Source organism: Lytechinus pictus, chromosome 9 (assembly GCF_037042905.1).
Source record: "Lytechinus pictus isolate F3 Inbred chromosome 9, Lp3.0, whole genome shotgun sequence".
Lineage (NCBI taxonomy): Eukaryota > Metazoa > Echinodermata > Echinoidea > Temnopleuroida > Toxopneustidae > Lytechinus > Lytechinus pictus.
This window is the reverse complement of record NC_087253.1, coordinates 6,695,991-6,719,437: the sequence shown is the minus strand read 5'-3', so window position 1 is coordinate 6,719,437 and position 23,447 is coordinate 6,695,991. Positions and strand designations below refer to the sequence as shown.

General features: G+C 37.2%; 1 protein-coding gene across 2 annotated transcripts; it reads right to left on the bottom strand.

Annotated features, from left to right (window-relative positions):
- Positions 1-608: 608 nt before the first annotated feature.
- On the bottom strand, positions 609-23,049 carry LOC129268849 (COMM domain-containing protein 9-like). 2 transcript variants are annotated; one of them, XR_010294632.1, is made up of 9 exons: positions 22,937-23,049; positions 17,337-17,468; positions 16,392-16,476; positions 15,139-15,193; positions 13,533-13,567; positions 11,278-11,381; positions 10,192-10,486; positions 9,260-10,082; positions 609-710 (listed from the first exon to the last, which is right to left on the bottom strand). XR_010294632.1 is itself a non-coding variant. In XM_064104574.1 (7 exons), exons 1-7 carry the CDS (start codon positions 22,988-22,990, stop codon positions 10,343-10,345), a joined length of 609 nt encoding a protein of 202 aa, XP_063960644.1. In that variant the 5' UTR covers positions 22,991-23,049; the 3' UTR covers positions 6,011-10,342. The 2 variants fall into 2 exon arrangements, 1 of the variants encoding a protein (XP_063960644.1); XM_064104574.1 differs by lacking the exon at positions 609-710 and having other exon boundaries at positions 6,011-10,486.
- Positions 23,050-23,447: the final 398 nt, after the last annotated feature.

The window sequence follows — 23,447 nt, the reverse complement described above, 5'->3', positions numbered from 1 at the left end:
AGTTTAGCGAAAATATGAAAAAAGAAGAGTTTTTCCCTGCAGTAATTTATGAATAGGGAGCAAAAATATTGAAAGCAAAATCCCACTAGCGCACATGATCTTGGGCAGCATTGCGCATTTAGCCAGCAGGCTAGGCTTATACGCACATTGCACCTTCATTTTTACTGAGCGCAATGAATTAAATCGTATTGTGACGTCACCTCCTAAAGCCGTGCAACGGTACATTTTGGATGGTACGTCTTTCGTGCAACGGTACGAATGTTTGACATTCAGTTTTTTACATTCAGCCTCCCATTTGCTCGCGTACAACAAGCTAAGTAGGCGTTGTACAACATGGATGAATTTAGGGAATGTAATTTGAATTGTGCTTTCAGCACCAACGCCTACGCTGATTTTAAAGTCTCTCATAATGGCTACGGAGACATTATCAACCTCAGTGCATTTTGTATACTGTCATTTATATTCATATCATTGCTTTTTTTTCACAGGCCTTATTGCAAAATTTGTCACTTCCCTTCTCAGATGTGAACTCGCCTTGCGTCCAAAGTCTACAGCAGCGAAAGCTGCACAAGCTATGACAAAATAAAGAGCAGTAAATAGACTAGTGATTTAATTTATGATAATATAGCCTTTTGTACATTTATTCCAACCATACTTACATAAATCTATAGTATACAGTGTACAGTATTTCTGTGTTCTCTGCACTTGTACTACAATTGCTCGGAATAAAGTTGACGCTTTACCGCCCTGTACCGCGTAAGTCGATGTGAAATCGGGTCGCGCGCGATTACCACCAGCAAATTTCCATCGGCGGGAGTCGCGCTCTGAGAGAAATTACCACGGTAATGTACCACGAGATTTTTAAATGAAAATCTCGTGTATTACCGCGATAATACCGCAGAAGGAGGGACGATCTTCTGTCGAAGAGATATTGATTTGATAATTAATAAAATGTCACCATTTGGACAACTCTCATGGCTCGAATTAGCCCTGCTGACTTGCCGCGATGTCTCTCTCGAAATTACGATGTACAGCATGCAACAACTTATTGCCGTAACTAAGATGCCGTCTCCTCGAAACCCAAACAAAAAAAGATCATAGAGCTGTTGAGCTTGGCGCGAGTGCACAATTTTAATGCACGCTCGTGTCATCGCCCTCAAATTTACATCTTTCTGAACTTCGTTGAATGAAAGTCGGGTCGAGATGAGATCACGTACTTTCTGGGATAAGTAGTTAATAGTTATAAGAAAATGGAGCATCCAAGATAAGAATGGACAGAGTCGAGCAAGAGAAGGAGAGAGCGAAAGATACGAGAGACAGATGGAGGGGGAAATGATCAAGAGAGAGAGAGCAAAAGAAAATGGAGAGAAAGGGGGGCGGGGTGGCTAGATTAAGCAAGAGACGCCGAGGCTGGAAAAAACAGACCTATTGTTTATTTCCTTACATTCCTTTATCGTCATTCTCTTACTTTGTTTGCAACCAGAATGATTTAATTTCATCATATTTTCAGTGCATTATTGCTAAACATTCTTCCGCCATTATGATATAAGGAATGATAAACTCCTTTTTTTCTCCCACCACTCGATCCAGTCACACAAACACAGGACGTACAGGGCTTAATTTGATTGCAACACGAATGTCCTTGACTCATGCTTAATTACAATCAGTGTTCTTTTCCCTTGTTTCCTCATATTTTATTTTTTATCGTTTTTGATGTTGATATATTTCCATTTGACCCATGTCTCACTCTTGAATTTCTACTCTATCGCTATCTCAGCTCACTTCTCCCTCGATCCCTACCCTTTTTTTCTACTCCACTCTTCTCAATCCTTTTGAATCCCTTTTTTTGTGTGTATGTGTTTTTTTGTTTGTTATGCGACGCTCAATCTGGTGTTTATGAATTAACAAAGAAAAAAAAATTTAAGTGTCAATTTATTGTCACCCGATTGTCATAACCATATATCTTTATCAATTTTTATTAATCTTCATTGTTCGAATGGTAGTTTTCAGAATTGTTTTTATATTCTCTCCTCTCACTGAATCACGTCACCTCTGCTGTCATCTCTTGCTCGCAGTGGCGTACCTAGGATTTTCCAAAGGGGAGGGGGGGGGGGCAAATTCGTCAAAAAAATTGACAAGCAAAAAAAAAAGGTCTTCGACCAGAAATAAAAGATATTATACCAGGAAAAATTTTGACAAGAAAAATAAAAATAAAGGGCTTCAACCACAAATTACGGATTTCATATCAGAAAGAAATTGACCAAAAAAAAGGTCTTCAAGTTTAAAGGAGCGGCCATCTGTATCTCGCTCGCTCGCTAGGGGGGGGGGGGGGGCAGGGATACGTCTCTTGCATGGGTCGTGACTCATCAGGGGGGGAGCAGTCTGTACCCTCTGCCCCCCCCCCCCCCCCGTAGGTACGCTAATGCTTGCTCGACTCATTTTTTCCCTTATCATTCCTTAGAAACATGCATTTGATTTGATATATAGATGTATATTTGTCAATATAAGTAAAGATTTGGTCTTAACTAAGACCCAACGGTGGATTAGCCTGAAGGCACAAAGATGAACCACTGAAGTCAGACAATGGATCACATTGGCCTGATTAACATCAGGCCAATTAACTGTAAGTATTATATCTTCGGTTATGTTTGCTTACAAATTCGCCCATGTGCACGTACTAACGTCAGGTCTACATCTTTTTAAAATACAGACAGCAAATTAACATTTACATTGTAATTGTTAATTTGCTGTCTGTATTTTAAAAAATGTAGACCTAACGTTAGTATGTGCATGTTGTAGACTTACTCTTCTTCAGTCCAATGATGCAGGTTTCGTATTTCTTTATGATAGCATATCCAGAATAGAGGTAAATCGGAGCTCTGCACTGTCATAATCATGAGCATGGGTTAGACTAGACAGCTGGCAGCCGTCTGTTTCGAGGAGTTTTTTAACATTTTTTTTTTTTTAAATTTCTCCTCGTACACAGACGGCTCGCTAGCGTGCAGCCACCATTAGGGGACTTGCAATGCAAAATCCCCCCGTCGGGGCTCTTCAATTTTTGTCTTTAATGAATAAAAATTTTGAAAATTAACGCGACCAAAATGCAAATTAATATTCCCTCTTGGCATTAATTGCCAAAAAACGGAGAAAAATCAAGGTAAAAGGAACAAAAACAGTGACTTACCTCGGCTGTCGCGCAAATTCACTTCCCCGTTTTATCCGATCTTAAGTACATAAACATATGGCCATTGAGTCCCCTGTACAGATAGCGCTAGAACTTCGGTCTCTGTATTTGGTGAGTGAAGCCAACGGAGTTCAGCTGAACAACCAACATAACAGAGACCGAAGCTTTTGGTCTAGGGTTAGACTAGATCTACAATCCTACTCCTAGTCGATATTCTCAAATAGATCTTTAGTGGTACTAGATCTTTACTAACTTGGTAATAATATGGCGACTGGGCATAAAAAGGATCTGACTGGACATTCACATTATGACAATCGAGTAGAATCAACATTATTAAAATTGCTTGTGCCTTGTGAAGGCTTGTAATTGTAATGTGCTTAACATATCCCTCACTCGTCGATATCTGCATTGCCACAAAGACAAAGTAAGCATATATGGGTATACGATCAACGCTAGGCCTGGGCTAAACTTAAGTCTTGAAGAATTGTACTACTAAGTACCGTACTAGGTAACTAGCTAGCTAGCTACCATCACACTGTCACTAGTACGAGAATAGTATACGGTACGGTAGCTAAGCTAGCCTAGGCTAGGTAGTCATCGTACGGTACACTACGGTACCAGTAGGCGGTACATGTGAGCAGAGGCAGAGAGGACAGTGACAGTGCATATACTTCCGATTTTGTCTCTAAAATGGACGTCCATCATTAAAAAAATACAATACCTGTATCATTTTACCGAAGAGAATGAGTTTAGATTCAGTAACAATCACTGGGATAGCACAAAAAGCACGAAATACTTTCTATTTGGTGATTTTGTTGTAACTTAGTTCGAGCAATCTGATTTTCTTTCGAGCTCGTGCATTTCTGGTACGGTATCTGCAAAAGCATAAACGAGTACTCGCACGAGATGGATTTTGTCTTTTAATTATAGTATGATTTAGGAGTAAAATAAAATGAATAGATTATGCCTAATATCAACGAGAAATACTACAAAAAACAAGTTCTAAGAGGCATAGCGAAAACTTTATAAAGAATGGGAACAAGTACTAAGGAAATTTTTTCTGAAATTGAAAATCCCATTTGAAATCGAAACAAGCAAAATTTTGAAATAAAAAAAAATGTGAATTTGAGCCGTAGAGGATGGGGGGGGGGGGGGGGCATAAGCACCCTCTCCCTTTCAATCGAGATTCATTAAATATTTGTTGTGGTAAATATCGGACATACATAAGTGAACTGACCCATGGCCGTATGCAGACATTTTTCGCGGGTAGGGGGGGGGGGGTGGGCAAGATGCATTAAAAAAAAAATTGAAAGGAAGTGAGAAAAGTGACCGAGCTTGTCATTGCGTCTTTCCATTCTGTAAAGGGCAATTGAAGCATTTCGTGCATGCCTTTAATTAATTTTGTAAAAAAAATAAAATATTAAGTTTTCAATATATCCCCCCCCCCCCCCCCCCGCTGCATACGGCCATGAACTGACTTTTTTTTCGTTTAGGTTTCTTTTTGCTTTTATGTTCAGATTTTTCGTGGAATATATTGCCTTTATTTGGGAGTGAAACTCATTTTTTATCAACTTGTAAGATTTTACTGAATAAGCATACAACCCCCGGGCCCCGTTGAAAAAGCTGGATCCACCCCTAAACTTCAGTAGTGATATGATGTGATTAAAATTATTGAGGGAGCGAATGAGGGAAAACCAAGCAATAAAACAATGGAAACAATATGTCCGGAAGTGGCAGTATACTTAAATTAAAAAAAGAAATATATCCAATTAAATGACATTAAATTGCGCAGTACGTTTTTCATGAATGTGTATGAAAAATGATTAAAGTAAAACAATCAGCTAGAAATGTGGAAAGACAAACTTACCTTATTCATTTAATGCACAACATAATTATAGTTTGAACATCGGGTATAGTCGAGGACGGCCTGGCATCAGCATGGGTGAGGGGGTGGGTTACATGTATTTCTTTTCTTATCAGTCGTTCCAATTTATCATCATTTGCTTTCATTTAGTCAGTATCAACCTCTCTTGTTCTACACGTACACATACGCCTGCTATATATATATATATATCTTAATTTCTCTTAATCTCTATTAAGTCAATCCCTTTATTTTGTTATTCAATATCAATAGTTCCGGTCCTCTTTTCTTCTATCGCTCTTAATTTTTTGTTGAATATCTTCTACGTCTATCCCTTTATTTTATTCACTATCAATTGTTATTGTCTTATCTTTTATTCTTCTACCGTTCTTGTTCAATCTCTTTTAAGTCTATATACATTTAATTATTTTATTTCTTCAGATCATTCTTTCCTTTCTTCTCTCGCATTTCTCTTTAACTTCAATCGTTCCATCAGTCATACATGTATAATATGACGGTACAAGACTCTTACATTGTTTTATTTCTTCAGTATCAATCTTCCCTATCTAATGTGTACATTATTTTATACAGATATTAGATAAGATCAGGAACGTCTACTCGTATATTAATTACTCTTGAAACGTGGTTGAATTGAACAACCCTAGCTATATGTGGACTTGACTGGGGTCAATTAATTACACCGTCTGGCGCGTTTTGTGGACAATGAATAGAGGTGTGAAGATTATAGAACAGCTAACAATGAGAAGACTGTAAGTTACACAATGATCTTTTGTGTAACTGTTTGAATAGAACATGTATTAAGCCGGCCCACTGATCAGTGATTAAGCCAGTCTATGATCAATGCCCACCCCCAAATTGTCCAATATAGTCGGCATTTGGGGGCCCGGAGTGGTGATGAGAGACACGATGATGGCCATGAGAAAAATGATAAGGAGGAAGATGTTGATATTGAAAATGAATTATATTTTTTTGTATAAAATCACCTGTTCTTGATAAAAAGAGAAACAATTACAATAAGTCCAGGTTGTCTGTTCTATATATAGACGAACAGTACACAGGGCAACATAAAATGAATATAAATAAACAAATTAGCAAGAGATAATATATATGCACATGGATTAAAACGAGTCAATTCGTAAAAATATATCATTGCAACATTTTATTAACATTACTAAAATACATTAGGGAAATACGTTTTAAATGCTAAACGTTAGGAAAATGTATTATAGCATTGAGAAAACCATACATGTTATATGATTTTAACATTTCCCTTAAACATTTTCATGTTTTACCAAACATTTTTTTGATATTTTGTCAATGTTTTTGTGTTCGCTCGGGTTACACGGAAAATAGAGTATATTGGTCAAGCAAAAAAAATGGAAGATGGTGACTTGACCTTTTGACGCTTGTATCATATACACACCAAATAATATAAGCCTCGGGTTAAGTTAAACTGGAGTTATCATGTTTATAAGGAAATGTTAACGAATGGAGGGACAGACGGATACCGAGCGTGATACCAAGTTACGTCTCGTCTTATACGGGCGGGCGTAAAAAGACGATATTACTTATAGGGGGGGGGGGGGCTGTTGCTGGAATGATGGACGGAGAGAAAGGGAACAGAGTAACACAACATGCAAAAAAAATATTTAAGGAAGATACAAGGGGGGGGGGGCGGGGACTGAATAAGATTTTTCAGAAAGTGCTGATGCTAGGCATTTAAAGCAGGGCCACTTGCGGGTATTCTTTTTCCGGGAAGGGGGGGGGGGGGTTCAAGATAGCCGATCGAAGAGAAAAGTGGGCGAAGTAGGAGGAAGAAGACGACGGCTAAGAGAAAGAAATAAAGGATAAAGAAGATAAGGATAAGAGAGAAACAACAGATGATATGGTGGATGAACGAATGAACATGGTAAAGATAAAGGTAAAGAAAGAAGAACAGGAACAAAAAGAAGTGAAAGACATAAGAAGAATTGAATGAGGAGAATAAATATACAAATGATGATGATGATATTGTAAATTAATATCTTTGGGTATAAAATCAACTGTTATTGATAGCGAAAAAATGAAAAATGATGGGAAGCGAATCATCTTTGAATAAAAGACGTAACCGATAAAATAAACACACAGAATTGATAAACACAAAATGATGGAAAGCAAATCTACTCGTTCTTTGAATAAACAGACGAAACTGATTAAATTAAAACACAGAATTGATGAACAGGAAAATGGAAAGCATATCTACTCGTGCTCTGAACGTCATAATGATGGAAAGTGAATCTACTCGTTCTTGGAATGAACGATGTAACTGATAAAATAAAAATACAGAATTGTTGAACAGAAAAATGATGGACAGCGTTTCTTCTTTAGATAAAAGACGTAACTGATGAACAATGAAAACAAAACACAGAATTGATGGAACTCAAAAAATGATGGAAAGGGAATCAACTCGTTCTTGCCATGAACGATGTAACTGATAAAATATACAGAATTGAACAGAAAAATGATTGAAAGCGAATCTTCTTTGAATAAAAGACGTAAATGATGAAATTATAAAAAAAAACCTGAATAATGATGAACAAAAATTAGGAAAAACGAATCTACTTTCCTTTGAATGAACGACGTAACTGATAAAATAAAAATACAGAATTAATGAACAGAAAATGATGGAAAGCGAATCTTTGAATAAAAGTCGTCAGTGATGAAAAAAACAACAACAGAATATTGATGAACAGAAAATGATGGTTAGCAAATCTAGTAATATCTGTTCCATTCTTAATGGATTTCACATCTCATTGGTTGTGTTTTTTTTTTAAATTTAAATGTTCTATAACTATGATTAATTCTAACTTGATTCTAAATCTCTGTTTCATAACTTCATAATAAAACTCAAATCTGAATTATACTCGTCCTTTGAATTAACGTCGTAACTGATTAAATGAAAAAAGGGTCAATCAATGAACAGAAAAATGATGGTAAGCAAATCTACTCGTCCTTTGAATGAACGACGTAACTGATAAAATAAAAATGCAGAATTTATGAACAGAAAAATGATGGAAAGCGAATCTTTGATTAAAAGACGTAAGTGAGGAAATTGAAAAAAAAAACAGAATTGATAAACAGAAAATGATGGTTAGCAAATCAACTCGTCCTTTAAATGAACGATGTATTACTGATTAAAAAAAACAAAAAAACAATGAACAGAAAATGATGGAAAGCGAATCTTCTTCTTTGAATGATGAATAGAAAAATGATGAAAATACTTGTTCTTTTGAATGAAATACGTACCTGATTAAAATTACAGAATTGAAGAACAAAAGATAAAAAATAAAAGATAGAAAAAGATTATCTACTTGATTTGATTTGACTTTATTTTACATATTTCACAAGTACAAACAAAATTATAAAACAATATCAGAAAACTTATGAGAATACAAATCAGACAAGGCATAACAATTAATTCAAATTAAAGAAAATAGCGATTTGGAATTAAAGACAATTTAAAAGAGTGAAATATGAGGGAACCTGCATAAAAAGCAAGACTTGTCCTTTAAACGGAAGACGTCTTTGATAACATAAACACTGAAAAATAAACCATGGAGCTAGCTCCACAAATAAACAGTGGAAAGATAATCTACTCGTCCTTTAAGCCAAATATGTAACTATAACTGGGTCACTCGGTCAAGAGCTGGGCACATGGATTTCTAGCGGGGACTCGTCTGATGCGCGCGCTTGAGGCAGTTTTTCAACCCGCTGTCTAGCTATTGGGAATTTAGGATTTTCAACCCGCTGTCTATCGGGTTGAATATCTTGAAGTGCAAATGACGGGATGGTGAATTAAAAGAGAATTGGACTAAGTGGGTTTAGCCCGAATGTTGTTAGCCCATCTGATGATTAGACCAAGTGATAATAGACCATCCGTCAGTAAACCGACGGGATTGCATCGGGATTGCGTCGTGTTTTGACCAAAAAGTGCCTAGAGTTGAGGCGCAAACTACATGGACAAATAGAGATCAAATCTGAAAAAATCTCGTGTTTTACGTGAGCATTGGGCCTCTCTTCTGCCAGCTGCATGCGTGAAATTGACGCGTGAATTTCACGCGCGAAATCGGCTGGTGGTAATTTTTTGGGTCACGCCTGTCTCGCGGTAGATGCGTGACCCTTCGGAAGGGTGTCAACTTTATTCCGAGCAATACTGTATAAGCATTTGAGCAAAGGTTTCTGCATTTGAAAGTTAACTTGTATATTTTGAAGTGCTTCTGTGTACATTGAAATAAAAAATATCTGACAATGTTAGAAGTGCGTTTGCATCTTTATTGTTGTCATCTTATACTTAAAAAACCTAGGAATAATTTACGGTCATTTAAATGTTTTACACACGTCAGAAAAGAATTGAAATGCAGAAATGATACTCTTCATTTCCATGGTGGTTTTAGTATTATGGGGAGGGAGGAGAGGCCATACTCAAGGCAAACAGCTACAAATATAAATTTGTATTTTGCCTCCACAATTAATATTTTCCTTTTGGGGGGAGGGAGAGAAAAATCAAAGGTATTTCACAAACTTCAAATCCAATTAAGGTGGTTCTAGCTCTGATTATTACGTTGGAATCTTCACGTTAACAGTCCTCTCTGAGGCAACAAAAAGTTCCAGGGCATTGGGAGCTCCTCTGCCAAATTACATTCCAGAAAATTATCGTTTTTTTTGACAGAGTTGAAATAGCCCTTGATTTGCTGAAGCAAGCGATCAAGCACAGTATATAATTTCCCACATCACAACCTTGATGCCACAGACTTGATCCCTTTAATATCCATGTCTCCTTCCTTTAATACTTGGCTTCCAGCCTCCCCAATTTCATTTTATACCGCACCTCCTGGATGATACAGAGATGAGTTTGTCCCTGATTTGCTGAAATAACTGATCAGGCACAGTTTATAATGTCTCTCTACCCAGCCTCCAAATTTTATTTCCCCCATCACTTTCTGGATGCAACCAAGTTGAGCTTGTACATGATATTGCCTCAAAATTTCTTATCCCACCTCACTTCCTGGATGATACAGAGATGTATTTGCCCCTGATTTGCTGAAATAACTGATCAAGCACAGTTTATAATGTCTCTCCACCCAGCCTCCAAATTTCATTTCCCACCTCACTTCCTGGATGCGACAGAGTTAAGCTGGTCCAAGCTATTGCTGCCAAATTTCATTTCCCATCTCACTTCCTGGATGCCACAGAGTTAAGCTGGTCCATGGTACTGCTGCCAAATTTCATTTCCTACCTCACTTTCTGGATGCTACAGAGTTGAGTTGGTCCCGTATTTTGCCTAACCCATCCAGCATGGTATCTAACGTCTCTTTGCTCAGCTCTACATTCTGGGTTGACAGGCCTGGCATGAGATGGGAGTTGGATGCAGTCTCCTCGATCTGTAATACAAGTTCAAGAAAAATATTCTAAACATATAGTTCAGTATCACAATTTTTATTTCCCACATCACTTGCTGGATGCCACAGTCAAGTTGATCCCGAATCAATGTCTCGTTCATAATCATCTTCCAGCCTCTCAATTAGATTTTACACCTTACTTCCTGGATTCCACACAGAGGAGATTGCCCCTGATTTGCTGAAATAACCAATCAAGCACAGTATCTAGTCCTTTCACGGATTGAGTAACTTAGTGGAGATTGGCAATAAGCTTAGCCCGGGGGCTCTACATGTTGTCAGTGCCGGCAGTAACGTTTCAAGAGGAAACCCTGAATATTTTTATTTCATCATGGTTTCAAGAAATTTAACCCAGGCATATTAATTAAGTCTGAATAAGTAGACCTTCTAGAAGTCAAAGCAATATTTTAGACCAGAATCTGCAAAGCATATATGTATCTTATATCTTCAAATTCAATCTTTGAATAAAGATGAACAAATTACTGTGGTCCAAACAGCCGATCGAGATTCAACTTCCAGAGATACGCCTGTATGGATAATAACTTTAATAACTACACTATATAAATTGAAAACATGAACATCACTTAAATATGCAAATTGGCAACCTATTGTGGAAATTTTACTATCATCATTCATTCCACTTATAATATGTCCATATTTCACTCATTAAAATTTTTAAATGAATAGAAAACTAGCAATTGTTGCCAATTTAAAGATCAAAGTCTGATTGATGAAGGTTGTGTACCTCTATGACTATTTCTTATCTATTGACATACCTGTAACTGTAGGATACATGTTGGTACTGACATTCTGGCTAAGGTATCCGACGAGGTTTTGATGTCCACCCTCCAATCAAAGTCTACCAGCTTTGGTTGGGAAACTGCAAAGAAAAAAAAAATCACTTAAATAACATGTTGAAAAGAAATCATCACTAACCCCATCTTACAAAGAGTTGTGATCGATCCATCCATGGGCGTCGGCGCAGAGGATTATCCTCTGTTCCTGGAGGGGTCATCTATTGTTGAGTCCTCCTCCAAAACACAAATCATAATCCTCTGCTTCGACGCCCATGTATCGATCCATCACTAACTATGGAAAGCCAGCACAACCACCATCTTGAATGCATAGAGCTATATGTATGATCTATACTCTAACACATTCAAGGAGTTCATCGTCGTTTCCAGAAGGACATTGTGTAAATTTCTTGCATGAAGAATTCTGACATTGTTAGCTTTTCAGAGTTGAGATTGAAATTAATGGGGATCAATCAGAGCTCTTTGTAAGACGGGGCCCTGAGCTAAATTGCATTGCATTACAGGTTCCGTCTAACAAAGAGGTTCGATTGGTCCGACCAATCTCAGTTCTATGGAAAACCATCATTGTCATATTACTTTCTACAACAAATTTGAACGAGGTCCTTTGCAAAACGATTTAGCACACTGATTTTTCAAGAGAACAATGAATGTATGCATATATCACAGTTAGAAAATATTTTTAACAAACATGCATAATGGATGTTGACGTTGCAGGCTTTCCATAGCTGTGGTGTATCAATCGTAACTCTTTGTAAGATGGGGCTCCAGGTATATTCAGACTGCCTCATTCTCCAGAGTACCTGCTAAATTATGAAAACTTGCTCAGGCCTAAAAATACCCGATGATAATTTTCACATTCACACCGACCCAAAGCAGACATTTCTGAGGTAAATTCTCGAAGTTACGAGCATGCGCACTGTGGTCTGATGAGTAGGCGAGGCCACAGCATCCACGCCAACTGCTCGCATGGTTGAAAAAGTTCTCGTTATTTGCTGCTTCACACTGCCAAAATCCCAATGACTTTGGGAAAATCCCTGCGAAAGTTGTAGTAATTCTGACAAGGACCTTCTATTCAGTGGGCATATCCTATCATGGATGTTATAAGTAATTTTTTTTTGCACAGGCAAAAATACAGAGTAATTTCTGATCGGGGTAGGTCTGGGTAAATTTCCAGATCAGAGACATACCTAGTACTCTTTAACTTCAAGGTGGTAAGAATACAGCTAACCTATTAAAACTAAAATTTTCTAACAAAAAATAATACATGGAGGCTCGGCTAAACCAAACAGTTATGCAAACAGATATCTGCCCAAGCAAAAATGAAAAGTATAAATAAAACAGCAATGCAGCTGCTACTGCTACAGCATGAATAACTTCTCCATATACATGTATGATGCTCTTTATATGAAGTGGGGCTCTAATATGCAATCATGGAAATATAATAGCTCCATGATGCAACCACCCCCCCCCCCCAAAAAAAAAAAAGTGTCAAAATCTATTTCTGGCTAGAGGGAGAGAGATGAGAGAGAACTGGAAGGAAGTGGAGGTGGGGAAGTTAGCTTATAATCTAGGCAGAGCCTGAAGCTATTATTTGCTGAAAGGCAGCTCGAGTTAAAGCCGGGGTAATAATAATAATAAAAAACAATGCGCCTTGGAATAGAATATTTCTAGATAGATGGTGCTATAAAATGCCTATTATCATTATTATTTGCTGTTACACAGAAACATAACTGATGTGTCCAATGCTGCAAAAAACATTTACTATGATTCAGTCATGGCATTGGAAAGTGGGAGTGCTGAAGCCCCCCCCCCCCTCCCCCTCTCAAGATTTATCAGGGGATGCAGCAATTGTTGTTCACCATAGGCAGCACCCCCTGAAAATCAGAATGACAAGCCAAAAAGGGGGGGGGGGGGGTTATTGCTCCGAGAACTTACTGAGCAAATCCCCAGCACAGCCCCCCCCCCCCTCTTATTTAAAAATCCTTCCCAGGGCAGATTTTTCATATGAATAACTGCCACATAGTATACTTTGATAGCAAAAAAGCAATGATAAAAGCAAGACTAGGGGGCAGAGATTCTGGGTGGCTGCTACCCACTGTAAGGGACCTCTCTAGACCAGATGCATCACTTACATTTAATGCCTATATTATATGGCAGAAAAGTATAGATGAATAGGATATTACATAATCATATAACACTAATTCTCTTCTTTTTACCTTTGTTTTCTATTGATATCTGTCTCCATTTGTCTCTGAAAAAAAATAAATGAAACAATGTGAATCACGAAAATGAAACCTACCCTGTTAATAATATATCCAAAACCTATGGAAGAGAAGTATTGAATCTATCTTGGGAATCATGAGATAATTCTATTACAAGAAGTGTTTATAAATCTAAATTAATTTGACATAGTATTGTTTCAATAAACTTTCCTTCCATTAATTTCACATTCCTTTCCTTTTTTTTTAAATCCACTTCATTTCGAAACCCACTTCCTGTAAAATCATCAATAAATATCAATTTCTGTACAATTTCAATATAGCTTTTCTTTTCGATCAAAAGATTACAAATATTGTTAAAATTGTGTATTCAAAAGTGAAAACTAACACATTGCCAACATTTCGTAGTGAAATGAGAGTCACTGCATGTGCAGTTGTGCTCAAAAGTTAGCGAACCCAATCACACAATGCACTCATTAATGCTGAGTGTTGACGACAACAACATAACATTACATGGTTTGGTGCCCAGCAAAACAATCTTTATTCAATGTAATATTTTATCACCTGACTACACAATTAAATAGCTATTAAAGACATGGTGGACAATTCACTGAACAGTTAAAATATGTTCGCTTTCTGGAGGGATTCACCTACTTTTGAGCACCACTGTAAATATGGTAGATCCCCACCCCTAACAGCATAAAACAAAGTCTATGTAGTGATTTTGTAAACAATTGGGTCAAAAAAACCCTTGTTGGAATGCTCCCAAGGGAATGGAGAAACTGCATACGTTGTGTGCAGGTAAGCCAGGATCCAATTACCAGGGTAATGATATGCGCTTAGACGCGTCAATCCGATACAACAAAAATTATTATTTTTACTTTTTAAGTACATGTACCTCAAAAGTACACATTGCGCGTGCATGTCATGTGCCCCCTTCCGTATGAAATAATTCGTTATTCACATATTGTCTTCTAGCAAGGTTAGATTTGATTTATGTATCCGATGGAAGTAATTAATTCGCCCAACCTACATGTACATACTGGAATCTCCTGAAGACGGACAGTCAACCTGCCCGAAACGTCGAGTCTCTCTACTACTCATCACCTCTACTCGCCGACTCAAACCAGCATCTCCTCATCGGCTCTACTACTCAAGCTGTTCTCAACTCTTCAATCTTTCCTGGTTTACAGTCCTTTTCAGGACTACTTGCAAGAAAAATACTCTACTCTCAAATCTCCACTTTCTCGCCTATCCATTTCTTCTCTTCTTCTATCCACTGTTTCTATGACACTACACATGGTGTACCGTAAACCACATCAGCGATTGTACATACCACCATGCAAACCTTCAAACAACATACTGGAATCTCACAGCACGTGACTTCACAACTTCACAAGTAAATATCTAAGACATGGTAGGGGTCAACAAACTTTTGAGCACCACTGTAAATATGGTAGATCCCCGCCCCCAACAAAACATAACAGAGGCAACATGAACGTGGAGAAGATGAAGATATCGACAACGCATCAAACACCAGCAACAAAATCTTGTATGAAATCATAATCATTTGAATTTCAGAAAACATATAAATTGAACTTACAATTTGTCACCAATTATTCTAGATAAAAGTTCCTTCAGGTTCTTGTGAAAATTAGCTGGAGAGAAAAAAAAAACACAAAAAAGCACACATTGATAATTATAGCTCAATAACTATGCGTGGCAATTGTAATACAAATATATGACCATCTACACGGAGCCAATTACTGAAAAGGTAATTCCATGAATGTGGAAATACCTCATGTGGTAATACACAAAGAAAACTGTATGAGCTGAAATTAAAAAAAAAAAAGTTTTAATTTTGACTAAATTTGCGAGTAACAAATCACTAAAGGTGAGGCGCAATAGCTCAGTCGGTAGAGCGGGGGATTCGTATTCCGGTGACCCGGGTTCGATTCCCACTTGGTGCGCTAGTGCCCTGTGGTAAGGCATTAATCCTCAGTACCAGGTCCTTCGGAGAGGACCTTAAGCCATCGGTCCTCTGGTTGCTTGCTTACAAGCATTCATGCTTTCTTAGCAATCAGGTAAAAAAATCACCACCACTAAAATATTCCATTCATCATATGCACTGTTGCAAATGAAACCGAAGAGGAGTGGCTTTGCAATGTGGGGAATCACATTCAATTCCCACTTGGTGGACGAGAGCCCTACATAGCCAATAGCCCATAATATATCCTCCCTACCAGGCCCCTCGGAGAGGACACAAAGCCTTTGGCCCTATGGCTAGTCGCTCACAGGCATTCACGCTTTCTTAGCAATAGGTCGGCATGAAAATATCTGTTTGTTTACATATTTTGACTTATACAGTACGTACATGTATGTCGGGAATGCTCTGGCAACTTTGCTTTTGATATTCAAAAACAACTCTGGGGAAGTTTCCAATAGCTGTTTGTAATTTACACGTTTACACATGAGTTAACGATCGACTGGTAGCCCTGTCTTGTAGCTGGGCTGAAAAAACCTTGTATATAAAAATATCAACATTTTGATGGCAGCTCAGAATAACTTAGATTATAGAATTATTTCATGGTTACTAAGCTTTTTTGCCTCCAAAGAGTTCTTCACAGGTATCAGGAGACAGACAATTGCTATATTTTTACAATAAAACCTTCTCTAAGCTGCCCTAAAAATTGTTGAATTTTTGGATACAAGGTTTTATCAGTCCAGCTTTACAAACAGCTAAGGAAACACTACCCTGAGCTGACCTCAAAACACATTCAATTCAAAACATCCAAACCTGTCTTTACAAACTACATTGTAGAATTGAATAAGGCAAGTGCCCCCCTGGATACTTACCAGGAAAAACAGCATGGACAGAAGCAGCATCAATGCATCCAATGTAGAGAGCATGTTTGATCACTTTCCTTAGTGTCTCTAGAAGCTGCAAGAAAATACAAAATTCATTACTTCTTCACAGACACAATATTTTGTACCTTATCCATGAGAACATTACAGACTGGTAGGAAATTATTATCTATGAAACCAATCGATATACTGCTGCTATAAAGTGGAATCTTTGATTTTAAGCAACAAAAGTTACCTTAGATCAAATTCAAGTAAAAACTTATACTTCATATTCACTGGTAATTTCTCAAGCAGATTTAGCATGATTGTTTCAGAGTACTTACAAGAAGAAAAGAATGATTTTGAAAGCACTGAAGATGCTTTATGGCAATTCCATTACTCTGATCATAATATGAAATGTGTTAACTATTTTTGTAAATGAATAGAAGCATAATTTTGCCTTAGAAACAAATGATCAAAGACATTTTCTGATTTACACTGCAAGGCCATCACAGAAAAAAAAGTGTCTAAATCAAGCAATCTCATTTGCTGCCAATTAGAAGCAGGCAATGGGACAATTGATTTATTCAGTTACATTAATAGGGGAGATCGGGGTTAGTTGGAACGCAGGGTAAGTTCAAACAATGTAATTTTTTTTAACGCCTGTAAAATCAATATATTTTACAGGCGTTAGAGAAAATCACAATGTTTCAACCTACCCCACGCATTCCAACTAACCCCGATCTCCCCTACACCGGAATCAAAGTCTTAATTACGTACAGTGTACCAGTAGAAACCAAAGCATCATTTATAGGTTCGGCTATGAGAAACAGAAAGTAATCTTTATGTTGACAAATGTTATCCTCAGAAGGGTGGACCCTTGGCCTCGTGTTGTGGAATGAGACCCTGTTTGAATTACAGATACTGTGGTCAATCGAGATTGACCTTTCAACTGACCTTTTCGGCATCTCTCACATTGATTCCCAATCCATCAGCCATCTTAGCTATGACCTCTATCGGAAAGGAGATGACATTATGATAGAGAAAGGCATGTTCACACGCACGCTGAACAACCTCTTTCCCACTTGCCTAGATAAAGGAAAAACATGAATTGAATATATCAACTAGATTTTAATTCGTCATGCGGACGAATTAGGTGGTCTGTCATGATTTTTCATTCATTGTCGGCTAATGTTGTATAAAATGAATCCCGGGAATGAATCATTCAGATATGATTGATAATCTTGATCATAGACATCAAAGGAATAAATTTTGACCATTGCTAAATGTGATTATAAATGTAGTGATGACAATCGTGATGATTATAATGATGGTGGTGATAATGCAATATGTTAAATACGAAATAAAGTTAGGAGCACGTAAAATGCCGGCTTAAAAACTCTCCAAAAATCTCAGACGATTTTACCGAAATTTCACAATGTCAGTGGGTATTAATTTCACAGAATACTTGAAAATTCATAGGTGATACTTTTTAAAAGCTAAAATATCTTAAATATTTTTGTTCAAATTTTCTGCTACATTTCAATAGATTTTAATGAGAAGTTTCATAATGCTATAATTTCACAGCATTCACATCAAAACTCATCAGTGATGTATTTGATAAAAGAACCAGATTTTTTTTGTAAATGTTTGCCAAATTTCTGAAAATTTTTAAACATTTCAAATAATATTTTCCGTCAAAAATTTTCAATATCCATTTATTAATTGTGTAAGACTTTGACATTTACTTGAAAATTCTTTCTTGATGATTTTTACTGAAAAAAGTCAGGTAAAAGATTCAAATACTGGCAATTTTCCCGCAAAATTTCGGGAACATGTGTAATTAACTAAATTGCACAATTTTTTCATTTCACAGAAGGTACCTGAAAATTTGTTATATGTTATATTAAGTAAAAATGAACAAGCAGAAAAAAATCCAGGAATTTCCGCAAGATGTCCGGAATGAAAATTTTCAACCCAATAGCGTTTAAATATTGCAGCGTTTACTAAAAAATACATAAATGATGTTTTACAATGTTAAAATTGCCCCTTAAAAAGTTCCGGAAAAATTACAAAAATTGTCCTACATAAAAAAATTCAAGGCAAGTGGGCTTGAAATTTTCAGGAAGACTGTACAATTGGTTAATAAAACATTTCTCTAAAGAATTTCGCAAAAATTACATCCAGAAAAAATTTGCAAAAATTTAAACACATCATAACACATTGATACTGTGGTCAAAAGTCAAAATTATTCACACGTTATTTGTAGAGAATTGTCTTCACTATATCATATCAAAATTTGGAAGAAAACTGACCAGTAATAACGAAGATACGGTCAAGTACGTTGACGTTTGTTGCGGAAATATGTAATTTTCACTAATAACTTAAAATTGACGTGATTACAAAATCTCCAAATGAGATATTGAATATATAAAAGAGTGAGAAAAAATTTGGGGTCAACGGACTCCCTGAAGAGCTACAGTGAATTTTATATAGGCATATTTTTGCCCATTTACGCGCGCGTAATGCAAATTTGAATGGACGCGCATTCCCGTATTATTGGTCGTAAGAGGCTGAATGAGGTATCAAATTAATCAGAAGATAATGGACAATGGAAAGACATGAAAGAAATGATGACTCGAAGATGCATAACGATGGTAGGTGCAAGAACGCGCACGCATACCTGTGCGCGCGCAAATTCTTGACATGCTCAAAATGACCAGAAACGTACCCAAACTTGACCATGGTCGATTTGGGGAAATTCAAAATTTTGACGCGCGCGTACGTGCGCGTCGTGACCTTTGCATGACCTCTGATGATATGTCCTGATGACCTGTCACCTGAAATTGATATGATGCAAATATGGATGATTTTTGATGATTAGTTGCGATGATATGATCAATCATTTAATTTTACAAAATGGCGCCTAGATGACGTCATCATGATTTGATAACCTTGAAAAGTTTCGATTCCCATGTCCATAATGATGCCCATACATGACATGAAAATCAAGGAAATTGACATGCCCGATTTTGAGATAGAGGTGGACAAAGATTTGGCAATAAAAATAAAGAAAATTCTGACGAATATAATAGGTGATCTGTCATCTTAATGACAGACCACCTAAAAAGGACCAAAAAAAAAAAAAAAAAAAAAGGGGGTCCAGCGAGGTTTGAACCACCGAACCCTGGTATACCAGTCAGGTGTGTTATCCAGTCGGCCACAGTGTGTTCGACAAGCACATAGAGCAAAATATGAAACATATTGTCAACTTGACATTGAATGTACATTCTTGCAATTCCAAATTGGCATGATGACAAAACTCTACAAATTCTAGTTTTGAGAATAGTACAAGCTTTAAAATGAAACAGTGGAGATATTGTCTAAAGGATACATTCTAAGCTAAAACATATTGAAAATTTGGCGAGAACAGACCAAGATTTACGGAATTAAAATCAATTTAAATGACTGTGGTGACATCATGAAACAGAAAACACTTGTTCTTAGTTCCGACGCCATTTTGATGACGTCACGATGTAATTAAGAGTCAAATGTGGCATGAAATCATATCTCCTATTCATACTCTATTCGAATATGAAAAGAAAAATTGGGGTCAACGGACTCCCTGAAGAGCTACAGTGAATTTTATATAGGCATATTTTTGCCCATTTACGCGCGCGTAATGCAAATTTGAATGGACGCGCATTCCCGTATTATTGGTCGTAAGAGGCTGAATGAGGTATCAAATTAATCAGAAGATAATGGACAATGGAAAGACATGAAAGAAATGATGACTCGAAGATGCATAACGATGGTAGGTGCAAGAACGCGCACGCATACCTGTGCGCGCGCAAATTCTTGACATGCTCAAAATGACCAGAAACGTACCCAAACTTGACCATGGTCGATTTGGGGAAATTCAAAATTTTGACGCGCGCGTACGTGCGCGTCGTGACCTTTGCATGACCTCTGATGATATGTCCTGATGACCTGTCACCTGAAATTGATATGATGCAAATATGGATGATTTTTGATGATTAGTTGCGATGATATGATCAATCATTTAATTTTACAAAATGGCGCCTAGATGACGTCATCATGATTTGATAACCTTGAAAAGTTTCGATTCCCATGTCCATAATGATGCCCATACATGACATGAAAATCAAGGAAATTGACATGCCCGATTTTGAGATAGAGGTGGACAAAGATTTGGCAATAAAAATAAAGAAAATTCTGACGAATATAATAGGTGATCTGTCATCTTAATGACAGACCACCTAAAAAATATCTTTATTCTCCAAAAAGTGTGTTACCAATATTTTAAAGGCCACCACACATCTTACGACTGTTCGCGATCCGATTTTGGAACAAATCGTATTTTGCTCATTTTTTTAAAATTGAAAGAATACTGATATAACCATTTTGTAAGATTGTAAGCCTTTGTTTTGGAGTAAATGCCAAATTTGTTACAAATCATAGCCAATTGTACGACTACTATGATGTCATTACGACTAGCTATTAAAATTGCTTTTATTCTAAGAAGGATGATGGCATAGTCACAGATTTGAACATGGGTATTTTTACGATGATTTCGAACTTTACACAGTAAGATATTCCACGTCTTAATATCAGCATCAATTTCTAATATGTTTTATTCCAAAACTGAGTCGTAGACCAATTGTAAGGTGTGCGCTCACCTTAAGGACCTAGACTATGCTTCAGCGTTGAAAATTCAGGCTTTGGGATCGCTCTCGCAACTGTCTAAAACTGCTAAGTACCAAGCGACTGCCAACATGAAAATCACTCCCATCCATGCCTGCATAGTAGCCAGACAACCAGGCCAACGCAGATGCAGTTTTAATTTCCAGGCATCGTTGCTTTCTGGCACGTAATTGAGTGGACTTTTTGGAATCATTGACGAGGCGTTTCAGAAAAAATGTGTATCAAGTTTTAAACTCCCATATCCAGGGGTACTATTTTTCAAAACACTGCGACACCAGGTCTCGCAAACAACTTCGATACAGAATTTTTTTTATTTGTCATTTTGAAGATACGACCCTAACTTTGCGAGAAAATAAGTTTGTGAACTTTGCTCAAAATGACAGATTTTTTAAATCATGAATAGCACATTTTCAGCAGGCCAACTTCTTTCATGAATCTGAACTAAGCCACTGCTAGACAGCTGGCAGCCGTCTGTTTCGAGGAGTTTTTTAACATTTTTTTATTTTTTAAATTTCTCCTCATACACAGACGGCTCGCTATCGTGCAGCCACCATTAGGGGACTTACAATGCAAAATCCCCCCGTCGGGGCTCTTCAATTTTTGTCTTTAATGAATCAAACTTTTGAAAATTAATGCGACCAAAATGCAAATTAATATTCCCTCTTGTCATTAATTGCCAAAAAACGGGGAAAATCAAGTTAAAAGGAACAAAAACAGTGACTTACCTCGGCTGTCGCGCAACTTCACTGCCCTGTTTTATCCGAACTTAATACACATAAACATATGGCCATTGAGTCCCCTGTAAAGATCGCGCTAGAACTTCGGTCTCTGTATTTGGTGAGTGAAGCCAACGGAGTTCAGCTGAACAACCAACATAACAGAGACCGAAGCTTTTGGTCTAAGCCACTGCATGCTCTGGAAATATAGATCCTGCAATACGAAGGGCAAAATTAGGATATTCTGCGGGGATTTTTGGTGAGTGACACCGACAGTGTGTGTTAGAACATCCAGTTAAGTTAATACGAGATGCAAACAAGAAACATTGCATGAACACCAATAAATTAAACAAATGATTTAACAATAACATTAAAATGAAAAGAAAAAAATCAATTAAATAAACAATTTTTAACATTACAAGTAGGACAAATTGCGATGCAAAACTAGGCTCTGGAAAAACAAACTGAAAATGGCTCTACCTCTAGTAAAATGAAACATGGCTCTCAACTTTTTTCAAAATGGCTCCCAAAGAAAGAAAGTATAGGCTAACCAAAAACACTTGCGCTTTTTTTTACAAATTAAACTAAGTTAGGGGTCGAGCTGCTGGAGTCAGGACAAAATTTGTAATCCATTTCCTTTCCAAAATCAAAGAAATTCTTATCTGATCAAAATATGCCTAACAGTTATGCTACATTTATTAGATCTACCTTAATAAATGCCGAAGTTCAAAGAAAAAGTCTCAAACTCAAAGTTTAACAGTTTCATGAATTTAACTAAACGACATGCAACAAAAAAAGATTTTTTGTGGGTCTTTTCCATATCAGAATTATCTCCTACCGTACTAGGTATTCTCTTGGTGGCCTGTCACAAGAATGATGAACCCTTGGCAGAACACACATGCAGTGCCCGAGTGTTAAATCAATTGAATGAACAACATTTTTGGTAATCATTGCAAATGTCGAGCTAACACAAAACACTACGAGTGGGACAATGTGAAAAACATTAGCGGATCGATTCGGGCTATCAACGGAATATCTAGACATAACTTTATGCATATATCTGTAATCATGATTTCATTCGAATACATTCTGCCTAATTTTTTTCTTAAATATTACCTTGAGAAGGAAATTCAAGTGCTGGAACTCGATATTTTGATGCACTACCGCCATCCTAACATCAAGATTTTATTTTGATCACGTGATAATAGTACACCTCTTTTCGCAGTTCCCCAAATTCGGCGGACGATCGATGTAAAATGAATGTTTCGCTGATTCCAGATTGTTTATCTCCCCCCCCCCCCCCTCTCTCTGAGTCTCCATCCCTTTCTGACCACTTCTCACCCTCCTTCGTCTCGATCTCGATCTCGTTCATCTTAAAGAAAAATGAAAGCGTATTTGAATAGCATGTTGAAATATAAAGGCTGCGTATTGTATGAAGGCCTAGTGCCAGTGGCGTACCTAGGATTTTCCACGGAGGGGGGGGGGGGCAAAACCGTCCGCCCCCCAAAAATGGTCTTCATTCAGAAATAAAGGATTTTGTACCAGAAATAAAAAATTGATAAGCAAAAAATTGGAAGTTATTTCCAGTTACCTAACTGGTTCCAGTTAGGATTTCCAGTTGCCCAAC

Bases quoted from the DNA above. Each gene is read 5' to 3' on its own strand.
- LOC129268849 (XM_064104574.1), bottom strand. From the start codon at position 22,990: ATGGCGGTAGTGCATCAAAATATCGAGTTCCAGCACTTGAATTTCCTT. The intron at 17,469-22,936 runs GTAATATTTAAG...TCCTTTATCTAG, and splicing joins ACTTGAATTTCCTTCTCAAG to GCAAGTGGGAAAGAGGTTGT. The intron at 15,194-16,391 runs GTAAGTATCCAG...TTTTCTCTCCAG, and splicing joins TGTCCATGCTGTTTTTCCTG to CTAATTTTCACAAGAACCTG.